The sequence below is a fragment of the Columba livia genome, chromosome 1, assembly GCF_036013475.1.
Source record: "Columba livia isolate bColLiv1 breed racing homer chromosome 1, bColLiv1.pat.W.v2, whole genome shotgun sequence".
Taxonomy (NCBI): domain Eukaryota; kingdom Metazoa; phylum Chordata; class Aves; order Columbiformes; family Columbidae; genus Columba; species Columba livia.
In genome coordinates, this window is record NC_088602.1 from 26,985,878 (window position 1) to 27,003,399 (window position 17,522).

Sequence of the window (17,522 nt, forward strand, 5' to 3'; positions counted from 1 at the left end):
TGAAAAAATGAGTACGTGTGAAGAGAACAACAGTGAGTTGAACAGGACAAAACTTGCCTGATAGCAATGGCATTTAAATATTTTTTTCTTCAGTATGCTACAACTTGCTCTCTTGAAACCTGGAATACTTTGATCTTAACTGTTGCTTTAATACAACTTGTTGTTCTGATAGTTTATAGATAGAACTAAAGAGCATGAGCTATATGTAAAATAAAAATGGGAGAAAGAAGATAAAAATACATACATCCCTATTGTAAATGCAGTTCCTAACAACACAAATGCTTTTTCTAGTGTGAAGTCTTTTGCAGTCTTAAACTGGTGACAGACTGAAGTAACAGAAATTGTTGTAGTGTATTTTAATGGACCTTTTTAGTTTGAAACACTTCAAACTCTAATTTATTACCTTGTTTCTATCATAGAAAGACTCCAATACTGTTTCTACTTCAGAAGAAGTCCTAGCCTTTCCTCTTGCTGATCAATACAGTAGCTTCAAATCATAAAAAGGTCAAGCACAGATTAACCAATTTTACTTTCATCTTTATTTCCATAAATCAAAGTTACACTTCAAGTGGTTAGATCCTTTGTTTCACATTTTTCATCCAAAGTAAACACCTACAGTGGCTACCACAAAATGTGCACCTGTTAGTTGTAACTGTATTTTTTCAATATGATGCAAACAGCCTTTGCTATCAACCATTTTTATGTATTTTCTCAATTTACATGAAATGGAGAGAAGCTGTAAATTGATGGTGTTGCCTTTGTTGCAGGTACAGCCAATATTAGAACATGCATCAGCTTTAAAACTCAATAATGTATTGTTAATTAAGTAGCAGTTAATTAATTAATAATCTCAAGGGTTCTACATATGGAGTTATTTCACACTTCACTAGGAACAGGATGAAAAACCTACATGGTCACGTCTAGTCTATTTCACACCCATCTCTTCATTAAAAGGCCTTGTCTTCACACTCTTTAAAGACTTACCTTGTGCAACTATGAATTTAATGGAATAAAGATGCTGTTAGAACTACTTGTTGAAGCAAATACATAATTGCCTCTCATTAGGAGGCTATGATATATATACTCCAAATCCTTCTAGATTGGCTGAAAAGTACAGAATGCATAGAAGTTCCTAGTGTCCTCTACAGAATGTTTTCACAGAAAAATAATTTATGCAAAAACATACTTATCCTCTCTACACAAAAAATCTCAATTTCAAAAAAATCTTTGCGTATTCCTTAGGGGTCAACTGGAGAATACATTTTTCTAGAGTTGTAAATACCCTCTTTTAGAAAAAATGCTTGATTATCTTTGGTTTGCTTATATGCTGGATGGAAAAAAAAATAGTTTTAAAGGGACTAACTACCTAGTTACCTGAGGTTCATATTTTATTTCTTCTGACAAAAACTTTGGATAAGATTAGCTGTTTGGTAGCTGTAAAGAGAAATTTCCTACAAAACACTGAAACACAAAGGTTATTGTAGTGCATATTAAATAAGAGAAGGCTGTTTTAGTAAAATTATTAAAGAAGGTTAAAAAACAAAACTAGTAGTCCTATTTGTTTCAGAATTAATAATCCAAGTAGTTCTATATCATCACCTTCTTTACAAATACAAAGCATTACAAAAATATCCACTGTAGTATTTCTCTATTAATATATTATTCCATTTTATATTTTGAAAAAGTGCTTACAGAGGCAAGTTTATTAACTGCAAACTCATATCTTTCCAGTCGTCTAAAGCTCTAATCCAGTTGTTTAATAGCCTCGTTCAACATGGAACAAAGAATTAAGACAACTTTTCATCTTCCTTTCCATGAGTGCCTTCCCTGCTTTTACATTTTCCTGTCAAACTAAATAAAGGTTGCTTGAGAAGTACACTGTGATTTGTGTTAAATTGCAGATTAGCAATGTAGTTATTTCTAAATAGGAAGTTTCATCTCTGATGTAAGGCTTTGAGAAATACTCCATTGCTTTCATTTTTTATCTTTCTTCTCACTGTCTAATACTTTATAGTTATCTAACACAGCATGACCGGTTTCCTTTGCAGTTCTCTTTACAACAGCTTTGATACCAAGATTGTCAATGTTAAGTGCTGTCACACCAACGTTGATTGCAGAATTCATGGCATTGTCTGTAGCATGGCCAGCATCTTCTCCATACCTTAAGAAAGATAACAGTTTTGTAGATAAGTTTACGTAGCATTTTTATCTTCACTAGAATTCTCTTGAAAGCAAAATTTTAAGCATTAGCAAGAACAGATAGTAAGCTCACAGCATGAATGTGTAAAAAATAAAATTAGAAGTTACCAAGGCATTTGAGTAAAGGCTGCTCCTCTATCAGATTAATTACTCTTTAAAGATACCAATATGTTTCTGCCCTTTTTCCTCAAAAAAAACTTCCAGTCTTTCTCCCTTCTTCCCCCCTAGTTTTCAAGAGAAGAGTAGAAGACTTAGCTATAGAACCGTAAGAATGGTGGCAGGTGGGAGAGGGAGTTGTGTGCAATAACCCTTTTTCACCTAAATTCTTCGGTAAAATTCTTAATACCCTCTATTCCCCCATGTAAGACCTCACAGCTAGACCCTTGCAGCTGCCAAACCTTCTTAGTCTGTACCACGAGCAACAGCCCTGAGGAGGGAGGGCTAACACTGTCTTGTCTTCTCAGCTGTAACAGAAAAGGGGACCGGAATCACCTCAGGCATATTTTTTCTCAATTAGTACCACCACTGCCAGAATGGTGCTTGGTTAGTACTTGTCCTATATCGCCTTTGCCTGTGTCTACATGGCATAATATGATACTATGTCTGGTGTAACGTGCCAGTGTGTTACTGTTAATTCCCAGTTCCAAAAGCAGGCACACTGAGGTGCTAAAGCAAACCAATCCAGACCATCTAACAGCTACAAAGCATTATTGACACAGCTATGCTCAGAAGTTGGAGGTAGCAAGGTCCCTACAAAAAACCATGTCATTGTGCATTGAAAACTTCTCTGAAGTAATGTGGAATTAATACAATGGCAAAGGGGAAGTAGCGGGGAGGAGGGGAAGAAGTCATATACAACCCCAAAAGCCTCAACAAAGCTATCTTGAAGTTATGATGAAATTAAACCTCAGGTCTCTCCACTGGGCTGTGGGTCCACAATCTTTATGCTTTAGGGGGCAAGTCAGCAATTTCATATTAATTACTCAAGTGTGAAGAAAGGTCACTTCTACACCAGCAGACAGAACACACTGAAGGAGGACAAGAGTACAGTGAGAGCAGTAACTCTAGCTGTTCTGGGCATCCAGACATTTCTCCAGAGAGCATTGTCATCAGACAAACCAGGCCAAAGGGAAGTATTTCTGGCAGCATCACAATCTCAGAAGTTACAAGAGTTACTTTTTCCTTGTGTTTATGACTAGAGATTCTTTGAGGACCTCAAAATAAGGCTAGAGAGAAACATAGAATATCAAAGATTCCACAAATCTACCACATTATTGGTGCAACAGCCATAGCATAATGGCTGGAACCAACAACAAAACTGAATAAAAAGAATTAGTGCTTTTTTGGTTTGTTTGTAATTCTCTGATAGAGTAACAGCCTTGAATCAGCAACATCTGATTTGCAGATCACAGAATTAATCTCACAGCAAAAGTTCAGTATTTGTCAATTTGATTAGTTATTTCACCCCAGGAACACCATAAGCCAGTTTTATATAACTTCAGTAAAATAAGAAACGTCACTTAAAGTGAGACTATGTTATCCAATAGAGTTAAACTAACAAGTTAATAATATTTGATAATTGATTTTGCAGTTTACCTGTCTCAATTGCATAATTTGTAACATCTTTTTTTTTTTAAAAAAAAAAAAAAAATGTTTGGCAGGTGTAGATAGTCCAGTTATTTATATTACCGTAAAAACCCACTAAAGTAGCAGTATCATACTCTGGCAGACCTATCACTTCTGAAGCTCCATTTTCCCCCAGTTCTGACCAAGAGACACATATGATGAGCATCTCTCTATGATTCCAACCACAAAGGCACTGCAGAAAAGTTTTAGACTTTTTTTGTTGCTGTAGACACACTGTGATGATACTCCTTTAGCTCATTCATGGAAGTATTTTGAGTGACAGAAATCTATGTTACTGACACAGAAACCAGCTCCCAAAAGAGAGAGATTATGTAAAATTTTCATATATTTATATAGATTGATTCTAAAGATCAAGTATCAAATTTTTTTCCATGGTATTGTCATTAACTGCAACATGTAATTACTTATTGTTTTTCAGTCTTAGTGGCTGTTGACTGCTGATCTCCATCTCTCCTATTTTTATATCTATAAGAAAAATATTAATGTGAATTTACGAGAAAAGAGTTCCCATGTAACACCTCCTGACATTCCCACTGAAAACAAACATTACAATAAAGCACCACTGACTAGAACTTCACTATCAGCTGCCTATTTGAAATGCATCACAAGCCCAAATGCCAATCCACTTAGTGCTGTATGCTGATTTACCTTGTCTCCTTCTTCTAATAGCATGTAGAGCACTTTCTGCAATCCTTTTCAAACATTTTTTTTGCTGCACTTCTCACCAATTCCATTTAACCTACGTGCTTTTGCTTAATCTTCACTTTATTATACCTACTGCACCTTTTTTGAGGGGCACATTTCATATGTTTTGAGGTTATCTCAATATATTCCTTTATTCTCCACAGCATCTTCCAGTATATGTTAGCCTCCCTGCATTGTCACAAGCTTTTTTTTTTTTTGCTAGGATTCAAACACAATGACAGTGTGTTGTAGAAGAAACCAACAAAAACATAACTTACTTGTATTTGACAGTTTTTACAGTCTCAGTTGAAACACTTTTAGCAATGCACTTAGCTGCACTTTCTAAACCTTGCCACACTGTTGAAAATCCTGTAAAAATAAATAGCTTATTTGAGTTCATAGCATTGAAAAGTACTAAAAACATATAAGGAATTTTCATTACCTTGAACTCCACTTGCTGCTACCACCAGAGCACCATCAAAAGTGGATTTGCCATCTTTATCTTTCTTAAGGGATTCTGGAACTAATTTGCTGCCGTGCTTCTTCACATGTGGAGCCAGCTCCCTTCCAACACAGCTTGCTATAGAACATACTCCCTCAACTACCATAAAACAACAGTATACAGATTATTTGTAAGAATATAACATCTTTCTTTAAAAGTCCTTACTCCTAATTAAAAGTAAGTTTCACTGAAGTCTTAAGTGTTGCGTCTATTTAAATATGCTTATTTGAAAGACAGATTTTAATCCATGCCCGAGTACCCAAGTGATTGCAAAGCAACCTTATTTTTCAGATTCTGCACAGCTCTAATCCCTAAGAAATAAATAAAGTTGGTCTTATGGCTAAAAAGCACTTAAAAATAAATGCATACATTCCCAATTTCAAGAAACTGTTTTCATTGCTTTGTTATCCCAAACTCGCAGATAGGGAACAGGATGTGTTTCTTTCCTGACCTGTCTTTTGGAGAAGTCTTTCTCACAACCATTCCAGCTCTTCAAAGCTTTTTTTATAATATTCAGCACAATTTGCTTTTAAGTTTGTATGAGTCACTGGATACTAAATATAAACATTAATGCAAATAAATAACAGAATGAAGTTACTGAGAGCTGCTAGGGTTACCATGCACCTCTAAGCACCAAGCCATTTCTATCTGGAAGCTCATACACAGTCTAATAGACTTGTTGCAGGTGTGCGTATTTATAGGCATGCGCACACACACACATTCTCTAGTGGTACAATATGTATGTTAGCAACCAGTGACAGTACAGCTTTGAAAATACATTGTTATCAACTTAGAAAGAGAGAGAAAGACCATTCTGTCTGAAACTTAGAAAAGCATGACAAACTTAAGACTGTACAGACTAGGATTTTAAGAAAAAAAATGCCTCAAGGCCATATAGTAACTGTTAGTCCTAAAGCATCTCTCTCACAAGAGATAACTAGGCACAAACTGATCACTGGATTTCATCAGGTCAATCGCTTCCCTAGCTCACTGGCAAGAGAAACCAGCTGTCATTTTACAAAATATTATTTAAGGCAAAATATAATATACTATGAGATGGAAATTTTTACCTAAGAACTGGCTGACTTTCACAGCTCCTCCAGTAGCCTGTTTTGCTACATGAAGCCCCTTTGCTACAGTTGGGTTGACTTCCAGAGGTTTTTCTTCTGGTTGAATGTGTTCTCGCAGTTTTGAAGCTCCTTTGTGGATAGCTTTACCAGTATATTCTGCTCCTTTCATTAGGCCCCAGCTTACCCAAGATGCACCTTCAAGACAAAAATTCTGTTTCTTTGAATGTACAGTTTTATAGACAATGATTCCTACAGCCCTCCCTCCTCTGTCTCTCCAACACTGACTTTAGAAACATCCCTGTCTGCAATTATTCTCTTCCCGGAATGGGCCAGCATGAATTCCTGCAGTGATTTCTGTTCCTACGCCACCCACATTTTTTCAATTCACTTTAATACTGCCAGCCCTCATCCAAATGTCAGCTTAATACAGCCACTTGATTTTTTAATAGATATCCAAGCCCCAGCTGGGCCAGAAGCGATAAAACTGCACATCTCAATGCTATTAATATTCTGAAAATGTACATCCCAACCCTCTAGCCCTCCTGGCAGATTCATATTTACTACAATCAGCAGGTGGTCATTAGTATGTTCCAAAGGTTCTCAGAGGGAAAAAAGTTCATCTGCAGAAATCACAATAGATGTCTGCTTCAATGTAACTGCTCATACAGGAGTAAATTGTTCTGTCACAGTGGTTTGGATCATAGGGGTTGATATCCTACCATACAGTCAAGTGAGGAGCCCAACTCATTTGCAATGAACAGGACTGTTGGCAATGGATTTAAATTCTGCGCTGTTTTCATAGAGCCCAACAAAGCATCCCTTAGACAATTACGACTGGAACGAACCAGTGAACAACTACTTCCAACCACTCAGCTTCTACCAGCACACATGAATTTAGGTGAAAATGCTGTTTTAAATGGTACTCACAGATGTTTATATTCAACACACTCCTCTTATTACAACAGTACCTGACAAAATTCCGTGGGCAACTCTCTCACTCCATTCTGGCAACTCTTTCTGATTTTCTGCTCCTTCGGGTTCTGGTTGGATATGTACAGTCTGAGGCAAGTTAATGGCATCACTGGAGGCTTCGGAAGGCTAACAAGTGAAAGTAAACATCTGAGAATCTACTTTGCAACATATCATCAGGATTTCTGTTGTAAATGTTTTAGATCATACAGATCTATTATCAAAAAATGGTAATGCTATGTATACCTTGGGTAAGTGTACAGAAATGCAGTGGAAAATTAGTGATTCAGTTACTTTCGTATAGAACTGCTATGCATTCAAAAAGAGCTTATCAGACTGCTCAGCATTTTCTGTATGCTTTCTTCATCCAGATATAATGAAAAGACTTGCATGCCAACATGGCCATATAGTCAAGTAATTAAGTAGGGAAAACTTAACAGTACAAATTAACTAGCAAAAAAAGGTAAGAGACATGTCCATCCATCACTTTTATCTTCTCAGAGGGAAGTCAACTCTGTTGTTATTCAGTATGGGAATTGCAGTCCAGCTGCACTAAAAGAATGCAGCTGTTCTGGTTGTTTTGCTCCCCATCCTTTCCTCCCAAATTCAAAAATAAAGCAGAGTATTCATTCTGTGTGCTGTCAATGCTTTCGCAGACTGGCACAGCCAAGGAACACAGCAAGCTGTGCATGATGCCGCTCCCCATTTAAAGTTGGGTGGACAGGTTCTGTGTGATTTCTTGTCAAACATGAGAGTTGCTGAAGTAGACGTTATTTGAACATAGCAACCACCAACAGAGTCTGGTTAGTGCTTCTGAAAAGTGTAACATCACTTTACACTGTTCACAGACAAAGTGTAATTAAACTTTAATTAGAGAAAGCAAAAAAATAACATACTTAGGGTTTTTTTAAGAATTCTATTTTTACGACTTTCCCCAAAGTAAAAAAATAAACATTTCATATGACTGAAAACACTGCTAGCTAATGAGAGACAGTACAAAAAACCTTTTAGCTTAGTCTAGAAGTCTATATGAAAGCATTCATAAATGAAACCTATGAACAGAATAAAATGCACAATATAGAATAATATTTGATATTGCATGGAATTATTAGATTTCTCTGAAATATTTACTGGAAATAGAAGTAGGGTATTGCACAAAGATGGCTGTTGCAGACAAAAGAGAACAACAAAACAAAACAAAAACACACACCCCCAAACAACATTAATAGAAAAGAGTCGATTAAGTCTTGGAAAGTTGCCAGATTAAGAATGTATCCCTGACTCGCACTATATCAATTACCACTTGACAGCACTGTGAAATCTCATGTTTAAAAAACATCTTTAGCATGTGACCAAAACACTTTGAGGGCTGGGCAGGAAAAATGACACAGCTATAAGTAAATAAAAAACAAATTAAAAACAGAACAAAACCAACAAAAGAACACCACAAACACCAAACCACTAAAGTATCTTCCAGGTATAACTTAGTTACTCCACAGTTTGGATCATTATGCAGAAAAACATTCAACAAGACTTCTAAAGCCTTTTCTAAGGACCAGAAATGGGTTCTCTAACAAGACAGGTGACTCTGTACTAAAATCACATTAAAATATACTTGTTAATTTGATCCTCATGGGTACTATATAAAACAGACACAGTAAAAGGCCATCAGACTAGGCTTTGAAATATTTGTGTTTTATCACAAAGTTTTTAAAACTCCAGAAATATGCTACCAATTTGCAAAATGTGGTAGCCTGCACTAACTGAACCAGCTCTTAACAAACAAACAAAAAATTAAAAACCACAGAGCACAGCATACATTGCTGCTTTTGACCAAGTCTGGAATCTCAGCAGCTCTAACAAGTACTTCAGTGACTTTTTTGTTTGTTTGTTTGTTTGTTTTTTTGTTTGTTTGTTTGTTTGTTTTTTGTTTGTTTGTTTGTTTGTTTTTTTTTTTTTGTTTTTACTGTAAAATTTTGGAATCATTGTCCTGGAATTTACCTGGACTTTGTGGACAGACATCTGTTTAAATTTATCTTCAAAATGTGCTCTCTCAGTTGCTGGGAGCTCTGAAGATAACCCTACTCTCTCATGGGATCCTGGCACCTGTGACATCGTAGCAGGGAACATTAACAAAAACATGGAATTTTAGGACAACAAGAAACTAATGAGATATCCAATCTGAACTACTTCTACGCAGGAAAAATAACAGAATTTTATCCAGTAAGGCCTGCATTGACAGATCACAATTCTGTAGTACTTTTAAGTAAAAATTATTGGTCGCCTGTGCTAGTGAAATTCCCTGCTGAACTCAGAGAATTTATAACGTAGCAGAACTTCACCCACATCCTATGCTCCAAATTCGTCCTTCATCATGACTCTCTTCAGAATCTTGTTGAATCATCAAGCTTTATCTTTCATGAAGATATCATCTTCCTATAAGTTTTTAAGTTGTTACTGATTACCATTCTTCCGGAAATGGTGCTCCAGTAACATTTTTCACCTCAGTTTCAGTCACCATTGTCTTACTGCACCTTTGTCAGACTATGGGTTTTTTCTATTTTCTCTATTTCTTACTATCTTCCCGCAGTAAGGAACTAGATTATTTTGAAATTCCATTTGAAGGTAGATTTTTGAGGTACATGCTATTTTCACAGGTCTTTCACACATTTGGGCCAAATATTCCAAGAATGGCATCATCAAAACTACACAGAGATGGTGTGCATGTGTGTGCACACACAGGAAAAAACACACTTTCTCCTGAACATAAAATTTCATTCTGGGTCCTATGTTCTCTTCTGGAAAAATAGAGAAAATATACAAAATGGTCTCCAATTCCTCTCTGTGCTTACAATTTAGTATTTTAAAATTTCTGTCCTCCCACCTCACAGAGCCTACAGTTTCATTAGTAGGTTGCTTCATCTTGGCTACTTTATCTATTTCTCACTGGTGAGCTTACCAAGCAATACACAGAACTTTGCATTTTTGCACAACTAAACATAAACGGGAGAATATAACTATCATTTCCACCTTTCCTTTTTAGCTTCAAAAATGCAGCCCAGGAATTTACCTGGATGCGAAGGTTGGACATCTGTTTTAAGAGATCCTCAAACAGCTCTCTGTCAGCTTCTGGGAGTTCTGAAGACAACACTACTCCCACGTAGGATCCTGGTACCTGAGACATCATGTCAGGGAACATGTAGACTCCAGTATTGCAACACAGAACAGGAGACTGGTTACACATTAGAGGATACAACCAGTCACAAACCTAGAAAAGAGAAATACATAAAGGAATTAAAGGATCTTTTTAAAAAGAAAGGCAGGCAGAATGTAATGATAAGCACCACAAACTTGATTTTCCATATAGTAAGAAAGTTAAAATGCCTTAAGCCATCTTCCAACAAAGAAATCCACATGACTGTGGAAATATTCTTGATTAGTTCTGACAGTCTAATATAGAGAAAATACTAATTTTCACAGGACTTAAATTCAAGCTGGTAGACTCTTAACTGAGGTCTAGTCTTGGGCCCAGGTATAGAAACAGATGAAACACACTACCAAACAACTCAGCATTCACAGCACCTGTAACTTCCTGTAGATCTCCGGACAGATTTTTATAGTAGGATAAAGAGAACATATAGCTGTTGCTGGCAAACTATTGAAGGCTGCTAACACAGGTGGAGGTGAATCAGCTGACCCAAAACCATGAAGCATTTTTTGTTTGTTCCTCCAAGTTTCCCTTTTGCTGATGAGACTTCCAACAGCCAGTCTTAGCAGCAACAAGCAGACCACAAGTCAGAAACCAGTCCAGAAACACAATGTACATTACAGAACATGCCCACATGAAGCAAGCACAGACTGAAAAAATCCAAATAGTACCCCACCATTTGTAGTTCAGAGTCTGGATTAACATGGGCCTCCACATTCCCAATTATCAGTTGTCCTACCTGCAATACCTTATCACTAGTTGAGAATGAAGTGGGCAGTGCACAAGCCCATTTTATGCTGACATGTTACAATACGTGAATCAACATGTCTTCTCTACGTAAGGAAAGGAAAGTTAATTCTATGAAACGAAAAGATACGTTAAATCAACTCCTTTAGAAAATACAATTCACCAGAACAGTCAGCACTCAACAACCCTGTGAAAACACAGAGGTGATTTTTGCAAAAAAAGTCATAAAAGGGTTATGTGCAGAAAACCATTTTTCCAATAGCTATAACATCCTTGGTATGATCACAGATATTTAGGCCTCAGAAGAGTCAGAACTTAAGAAGATTGTCTTTTAAAGTTTTATGACAGTTCTTAAAATTTAAATAGAGAAGAAAATTATTTTGCTGTTACCTGAAGAAACGCAGGTGGACGATTCTGGGCTGTCTCACTATCTGCATCCAAGAACTTCACAATGCGTAGATATCCAGGGTACGAAGGAGCACTAACCTGCCCATCAGGAGTCACAAAGAACAGCTGTACTCCTCGGGGAATCAAAATCAGCTCATCTGCATCCACTCCCAGGTTTTCAAGGGGAGGTGGCTGAGTACACTTACTGTAGTAGTCCTCACCTACAGAAGAAAACTCCCCAGAGTCCGTGCCATAAGACACAGTAAAATGGCCATTGGTAGCTCGAGGGGTATAGGCAGGAGGTGCTTCATTTGGCAGACAAAGAGGTTTTGCAGGTGATGGACTCACAGCTGGAATTTGTCCCTGGCTCACAGCTGCAATGCTTCTATCTGCTGTGGGCGGCTGACTTGGTACCAACAGAGAATTAGGGGCTGGTGGTCTTTCCGGTTTTTCTTTGGGAGGAATGGATGGGTACAACTTGGGTACCCCAGCAGGGGCATCCATGGCAGCAGGGCTTGCTTGTACAGGTGGGGTGTTTTGATCTAGAATGCCAAGTCGAGCCTGAACATTTTGGAGGGTCTCCCTCATCTTCTGTTGCATTTGCCTGGCAGACTCCCACTGGGATCCTACACATGCAGGACCCTGCGATGGAATGCTAACACCTCGGAGCAAGTGCTCAAGCCCCTGCTTGTAGTAACTTCTTGCCTCTTCCTTCTGTCCCAGTTCATCTGTATTCAGTCCTTTATTGATAAAAATAAAGGCTTTCCTGTACTCTTCATTAATAGCTTTAATATTTGCATCTTCTTGCATAACCGGATCTTGCAGTTGTTCCATTACTGCAAATAAAAATTATTCAGAATATTAATAGATGAAGCCAAATAAAGTTTACCTTAGAACAAAATGCCTTTTAATTGGTTTCTAATTATGACCATACTGCATGTACTGGCAGAAAGCTATCTAGGTTGCTTGGTACAGCATTTGATATGTTATGGTTAAATCCTACTGCTGTTCAGATTTAGAATACATGATTCCAAGGCAGAAAGGAATTTACAATCATCACATCCAGTTACATCACAGACATGTATTTCTTAAAAGCTAAATATGAGAAGAACATGGACACACCTGATAATACTTTAAGATGGGAAGTTTAATAAGATCAGTAACAAACAGTGGAGTAAAAAAATAATTTAAAAATCTAACTTTACTGTCAATAGTATTTCTATGGTATTTCTATGGTATTTCTATGGTATTAAAAAATCAGTTAACATTTTGTTTATTTAAATAAATGCTGAACTTACAAACTCAGTATATTTTTATTTAAATAATTTAAGGGAAAGCATGCAACAGATTTAAACAAATCACGATAAACTTCAACTAACATCAACACACAGATCTGGGAAGAAATACTTAAAATAGTTAAAGGTATGCTTTACAAAATGAAAACAGGGAATCACTTATTTTCTTTACAGTGTTTATGAAGTGAGAACAAAGTGTTTTCCTTTCCTTGCTTCCCAGGTGACAAAAACTTGAAATAATATATACAAAAGGTTGCAGGTTTTATGTCTGTTTTAGAATGTATTCCCCAAACTGCCTCATGTTTATTTCAACAAGTGACAAGCAGAAAAGAATCCGATAGGTTTATGTGAACTCTAAAATACGTAAAAAAATCACTGTTTTAACTGAATGCAGATCTTCAGTCTTGGCCAAATGCAGGAAATACAAATCATTCTTGGCCTAAGAGAGTGTTTACAACACACAATGCAAAAATTCCAGTGGATTATTTTGCTGACAGTGATGAGAGGCATTGTCAATTCAGAAAAATCAAGTTATTATACTAGAAGAGAATAATGATCATGGACAACAAAAATGGGATACTATATAAAAATGAAAGTCATGCATTTTCAATAAAAACAATGATTCTCATCTGAAAGCTGGATGGAAGAAAGGAGAAGAATCTAAAGACATATGTCAGTCGCAGTGATAGCAAGCTACAAAAAACATGGGGGTAGGTAAAATCCAAAGTGCAAAAATAAAAATACTTCCATTACACATACGGAAGCATTAATGCCAGTGTGCACAGCATGGCTGAGACCTCACACAATGTTAAGCCAGATTCAGGGAAAGTGCACCAGAACAGGAAGAGGTGTCTAGAAGGTCACTGATTTGTTCTAGTCAGTTAATTATTTTTCCTTAGAGAAAGCTAAGTTTTGCTTATGAAGCCAATAAACCAAAGGCTAAGAGGTTGGATTAGTCTCTATAGATATATTAGGTGAAAAGAAGGAAGTATGTCAGAGAAGAAGACAAGAACTATTGAAATCCAAACTTTATTAAAAATCCTGAAATAGTACCTACACTTATTTATTGTCTCTTCTTCTTTTAGTCTATTAATAAAGTAAAAATACATAAATATATATCTGGAAAATATCCTTCCTCTATTCCAACAAAGAGAAAGTTAAGAAGTGCAGGTCATGAAACTATTTTAATGAGGCAAACCCAGAATGCCGTTCTCTACTCCCAGAATCTTTATGATAAAAATTTAGGTAACACGTGACTGATGCATTTGCAGCCACATGGCACAAGTGCCATGTAATCTGGAATGCATCTGTACTTTTACCATGTGACAGAATCCAATTTCAAGCAAAAGACAATATAAGTCATTTCAGTTAAGCGACAGACACGTCACTAGGAATACGACAAGGATGGCGTGAGAAGGCAGCCCATGTGGAGCAGATCAGCAGGGACTCAGGCCACCAGGCTCGCTGCCCATTCCCCATCATCAAAAACAAATCTTGGGGTGGAAGGTTTTTCTGGTTGATTGTAATCACTTGTTGCCAACAGGCTCAGCATTTTTGATTTAAGCTGAAGAACAGCACTGGCATAAGAATAAGTGTGTATTTAATAACCATCAAGGAGATTAAGTTTATAAGGTAAAAGCATGCAGTACCATAGTCTACTTTGCCCCATGTTTTTTGATTCATTTTTGCTAAAGAAGGCTAAAGCAAAGACAGATTTTAAATAACTATTTTGCTAGTGATTGTTGGAATATAACAAATCATCACATGAAATCCTAAAGTCACGGCTACATTTCAACTTAATAATTAACTTACTAATCACTGTATGCTTGTCATATTGTCAACACCACTATTCTCACTAAAGCTCAGGCTTTACTGACACTAGAAAAGGCCTGTAAGAAAATGGAGATGTCAGCAAGATCAGTGCATTTACAGCACTAGCTCATTGCTCTGCAAGGCAGAGGTACAAAAGCTAAGTCAACAATTCAGAAGAGTGGGAGTATTACGACTTATCTCAGATTGTTTGAAACATCCCATGTTTGTAGTATACGTACAGTATAGTTACCACCAAACTAGGCATTGCGTGGCAGAGCACTTGGAAAAGAAAGAAGGAATTCACAGCAGATTTTAAGCTTACGATAACTAAAAGCTTTAACATCTGAATTTAATTCTTATTTATTAAAATTAATACAAAATAATGAATGGTATGAAGTAAATAAGTCACCTTGATTTCTCCCTCCCACCACAAGAAGAAATACTCTGAAACGGAACATTTAAGTAGCAATCTGATCATATGCAAGAAAGGTGCTCTATCATTAATGTTTTCAATGTATGTTCTTTAGTATTTAAGTATCCTGCATGTTTTAATATTTGCCTGTAATCCATTTCTATACAATGCAGAGTAATATTTCCTCTGTTTTAAAGCTGGAATTAATTCCAAAATGTATATTACTAAATGCAAGGATGCCACAAACCAGCCTTTACTCCTATGGTTGGTAGAGACTGGCTTAGTACTAAGTAACATTTAGAGGAACTTGTCTTGGAGAGAACTGGTCCAAAACAGAGCTAAGAAAAGAGCTAATGGGCACTGTAGATAATCACAGATCAATCCAGTGCTTGAGCTCATTCCTTGGCCCTTTTCCCTTTATCAGCACAGATATACTCTGTGGTTTAAACTGACTTGACCAAGGGAGGCTACAGTGCAACAGGGAAACTTGAGTTCTATTCAATATTGTAAGCTAACACCTCACCTACCTGTGTGACCATCCTTCTAAACCTCACTTCATTAAAAAATAACGTATATTTAAAAAAAAAAAAAAAAAAAAAAAGCTTACTGGTGGATCTTACTGGCAGAAGGTAAACACAAAGCCTAAAGCTTATTAAGAGGATTAAATATCCTGCCTGACAGAGGTAGAACACTCTTTTCAACTCACTATTTTTGAAACCTGGGGGATACAGCAGGAGAAGCAAAACCAAAACAAAACCCATAATCCAAGAGCTCTTCCTATAAGACAACTGTTTTTTCTATCAGCCACTGATTTCAAAGATGAAGAAGATAAACGAGAACTATCACACAGAATTGTTTAAGCCTTGCTTATGTAGGGAAAGAGCAATTAAGAAAGTATAAGTAACTTCCAGTAATTTAGAGAACAAAAACAAATGTTATAAAGGATTTCAACTAATACAGGCCAGGTACTTGCTAATAAATATACAGGGGGTTACTTTTAGTTTATTTAAACTAGTTTGTTTAAAATGGCCCTTAAATTTTTCATTAAGTGGTAGCCTACTACTAATTTTAAGCACCTAAGACTAAATATCAAAGACCAGACAGCAGAGAAAGTCAGTGATTTGATCTGACATGGTAATTCCTATTCTCTTAAAATTACTGAAGACTTCACTAAACTCTCATCTTCTGACATTTCAACCTACACCATCTTCTCAGGCTGGTATCCTCACACCTACATTCACTCAGACAGCATGTCTCATTTTCCTCCTCTAGGTATTAGTACTGTCTGAAGCCTTTTTTGTCCAAATAAATGAACTTTCTTCCTGACTCCTTGGTCTGTATTTCCATCACATGGTCTCAATGCAGAGCTTTTAGCTTTATGTACTTAGTTAGCACTTCTCTAAAAAGGAGAAACTAGCAGGGTAGATAACTGCCTTCATCATGCAGTTATGCTGTCTTTCACCGCACCAAAGTACAAAGCCATTGTCACCATCTACCATTCTGTGGCCAAAGATTCTAACGACATGACTGAAAATGCAGTGTTATGCAAGATTGCTATTTAATACTTTTGAAGTAGCAGCGTGCCTGCCAGTCTCCCATCACTGCCAACAGGATTTCTCCACACACAAACAACTCAAGCCGAAACTGTCCGACATTAATCTTTCAAGAAAGACAAGACACAGGAAGCAGCTTACCCGAGTATCATGACAATATCAGGCGCCTGGGCAGGGACAAGGAACGAGCCACCCGGGCGCCTGTCACCACCCTGCACAGGCCCACGTCCCGGCTCCCCGCCGCGCACGCTGCTACCCCAGCCCCGCCATCACCGCAACGCTGCCTCCGCTCCGGGACACGGCCCGCCCCTGCCCGGGGGCAGCCGAGGCGGCGGCCGCACTGCGGTGCCCACCCCGCGACCTCCCGCCTGCCCGCCCCGCGCGAGTAAGCCGCCTCACCGCGGCCCGCCGGGAAAGCCGAACCGCGCCCCCCGGCTCCGCACGGAGCCTTCGCCAACCCGAGAGGGCCCAACCCCGCGGCCGCGCTCACCGAGGCAGACCCGCTCGCCGAGCCGAGCCGAGCCCGCCGCGCCCGGCCTGCCTGCGACACCGCCTCCCGGATCAGGCGGCAGCGGGCGGGGCCGCCGGCACGCGGCTGTGACGCCACAGAGCGCCCGTTGGCGGCTTGCGCGCGGGGCGGGCCCGTGCCGGGGGAGCGGCCGCTCCGGGGCGGGATCTCCGGCAAGGGAGGCGGGGAGGGCGACAGCGGCGGCGTGAGGGTCCCTCGGTGGGGGTGGGGACGGGAGGCGTGAGGAGAATCACAGAATATTAGTGATTGGAAGGAACTCAAAAGATATCTAGTCCAGTCCCCCTGCCGGAGCAGGAACACCCAGATGAGGTTACACAGGAATGTGTCCAGGCGGGTTTTGAATGTCTCCACAACCTCCCTGGGCAGCCTGTTCCAGTGCTCTGTCACCCTCACTGAGAAGAAGTTTCTTCTCAAATTTAAGTGGAACCTTTTGTGTTCCGGTTTGTACCCATTACTCCTTGTCCTATCATTGGTTGTCACAGAGAAGAGCCTGGCTCCATCCTTGTGA

The 17,522-nt window shown here is 38.4% G+C and overlaps 1 protein-coding gene across 9 annotated transcripts; it reads right to left on the reverse strand.

The window, feature by feature from the left end:
- Positions 1 to 516: 516 nt before the first annotated feature.
- SPART (spartin) lies at positions 517 to 17,130 on the reverse strand. 9 transcript variants are annotated; one of them, XM_065051867.1, is made up of 10 exons: positions 16,627 to 16,783; positions 11,417 to 12,249; positions 10,142 to 10,339; positions 9,073 to 9,177; positions 7,071 to 7,200; positions 6,103 to 6,297; positions 4,973 to 5,131; positions 4,809 to 4,899; positions 4,251 to 4,311; positions 517 to 2,161 (listed from the first exon to the last, which is right to left on the reverse strand). In XM_065051867.1, exons 2-9 carry the CDS (start codon positions 12,245 to 12,247, stop codon positions 4,251 to 4,253), a joined length of 1,770 nt encoding a protein of 589 aa, XP_064907939.1. In that variant the 5' UTR covers positions 12,248 to 12,249; positions 16,627 to 16,783; the 3' UTR covers positions 517 to 2,161. The 9 variants fall into 9 exon arrangements, with proteins under 9 accessions (XP_064907939.1, XP_064907958.1, XP_064907896.1 ...); XM_065051859.1 differs by lacking the exon at positions 16,627 to 16,783 and adding an exon at positions 16,976 to 17,130 and having other exon boundaries at positions 1,838 to 2,161; XM_065051876.1 differs by lacking the exons at positions 4,251 to 4,311; positions 16,627 to 16,783 and adding exons at positions 3,796 to 3,822; positions 16,976 to 17,130 and having other exon boundaries at positions 1,936 to 2,161.
- Between the last annotated feature and the right edge of the window lie 392 nt (positions 17,131 to 17,522).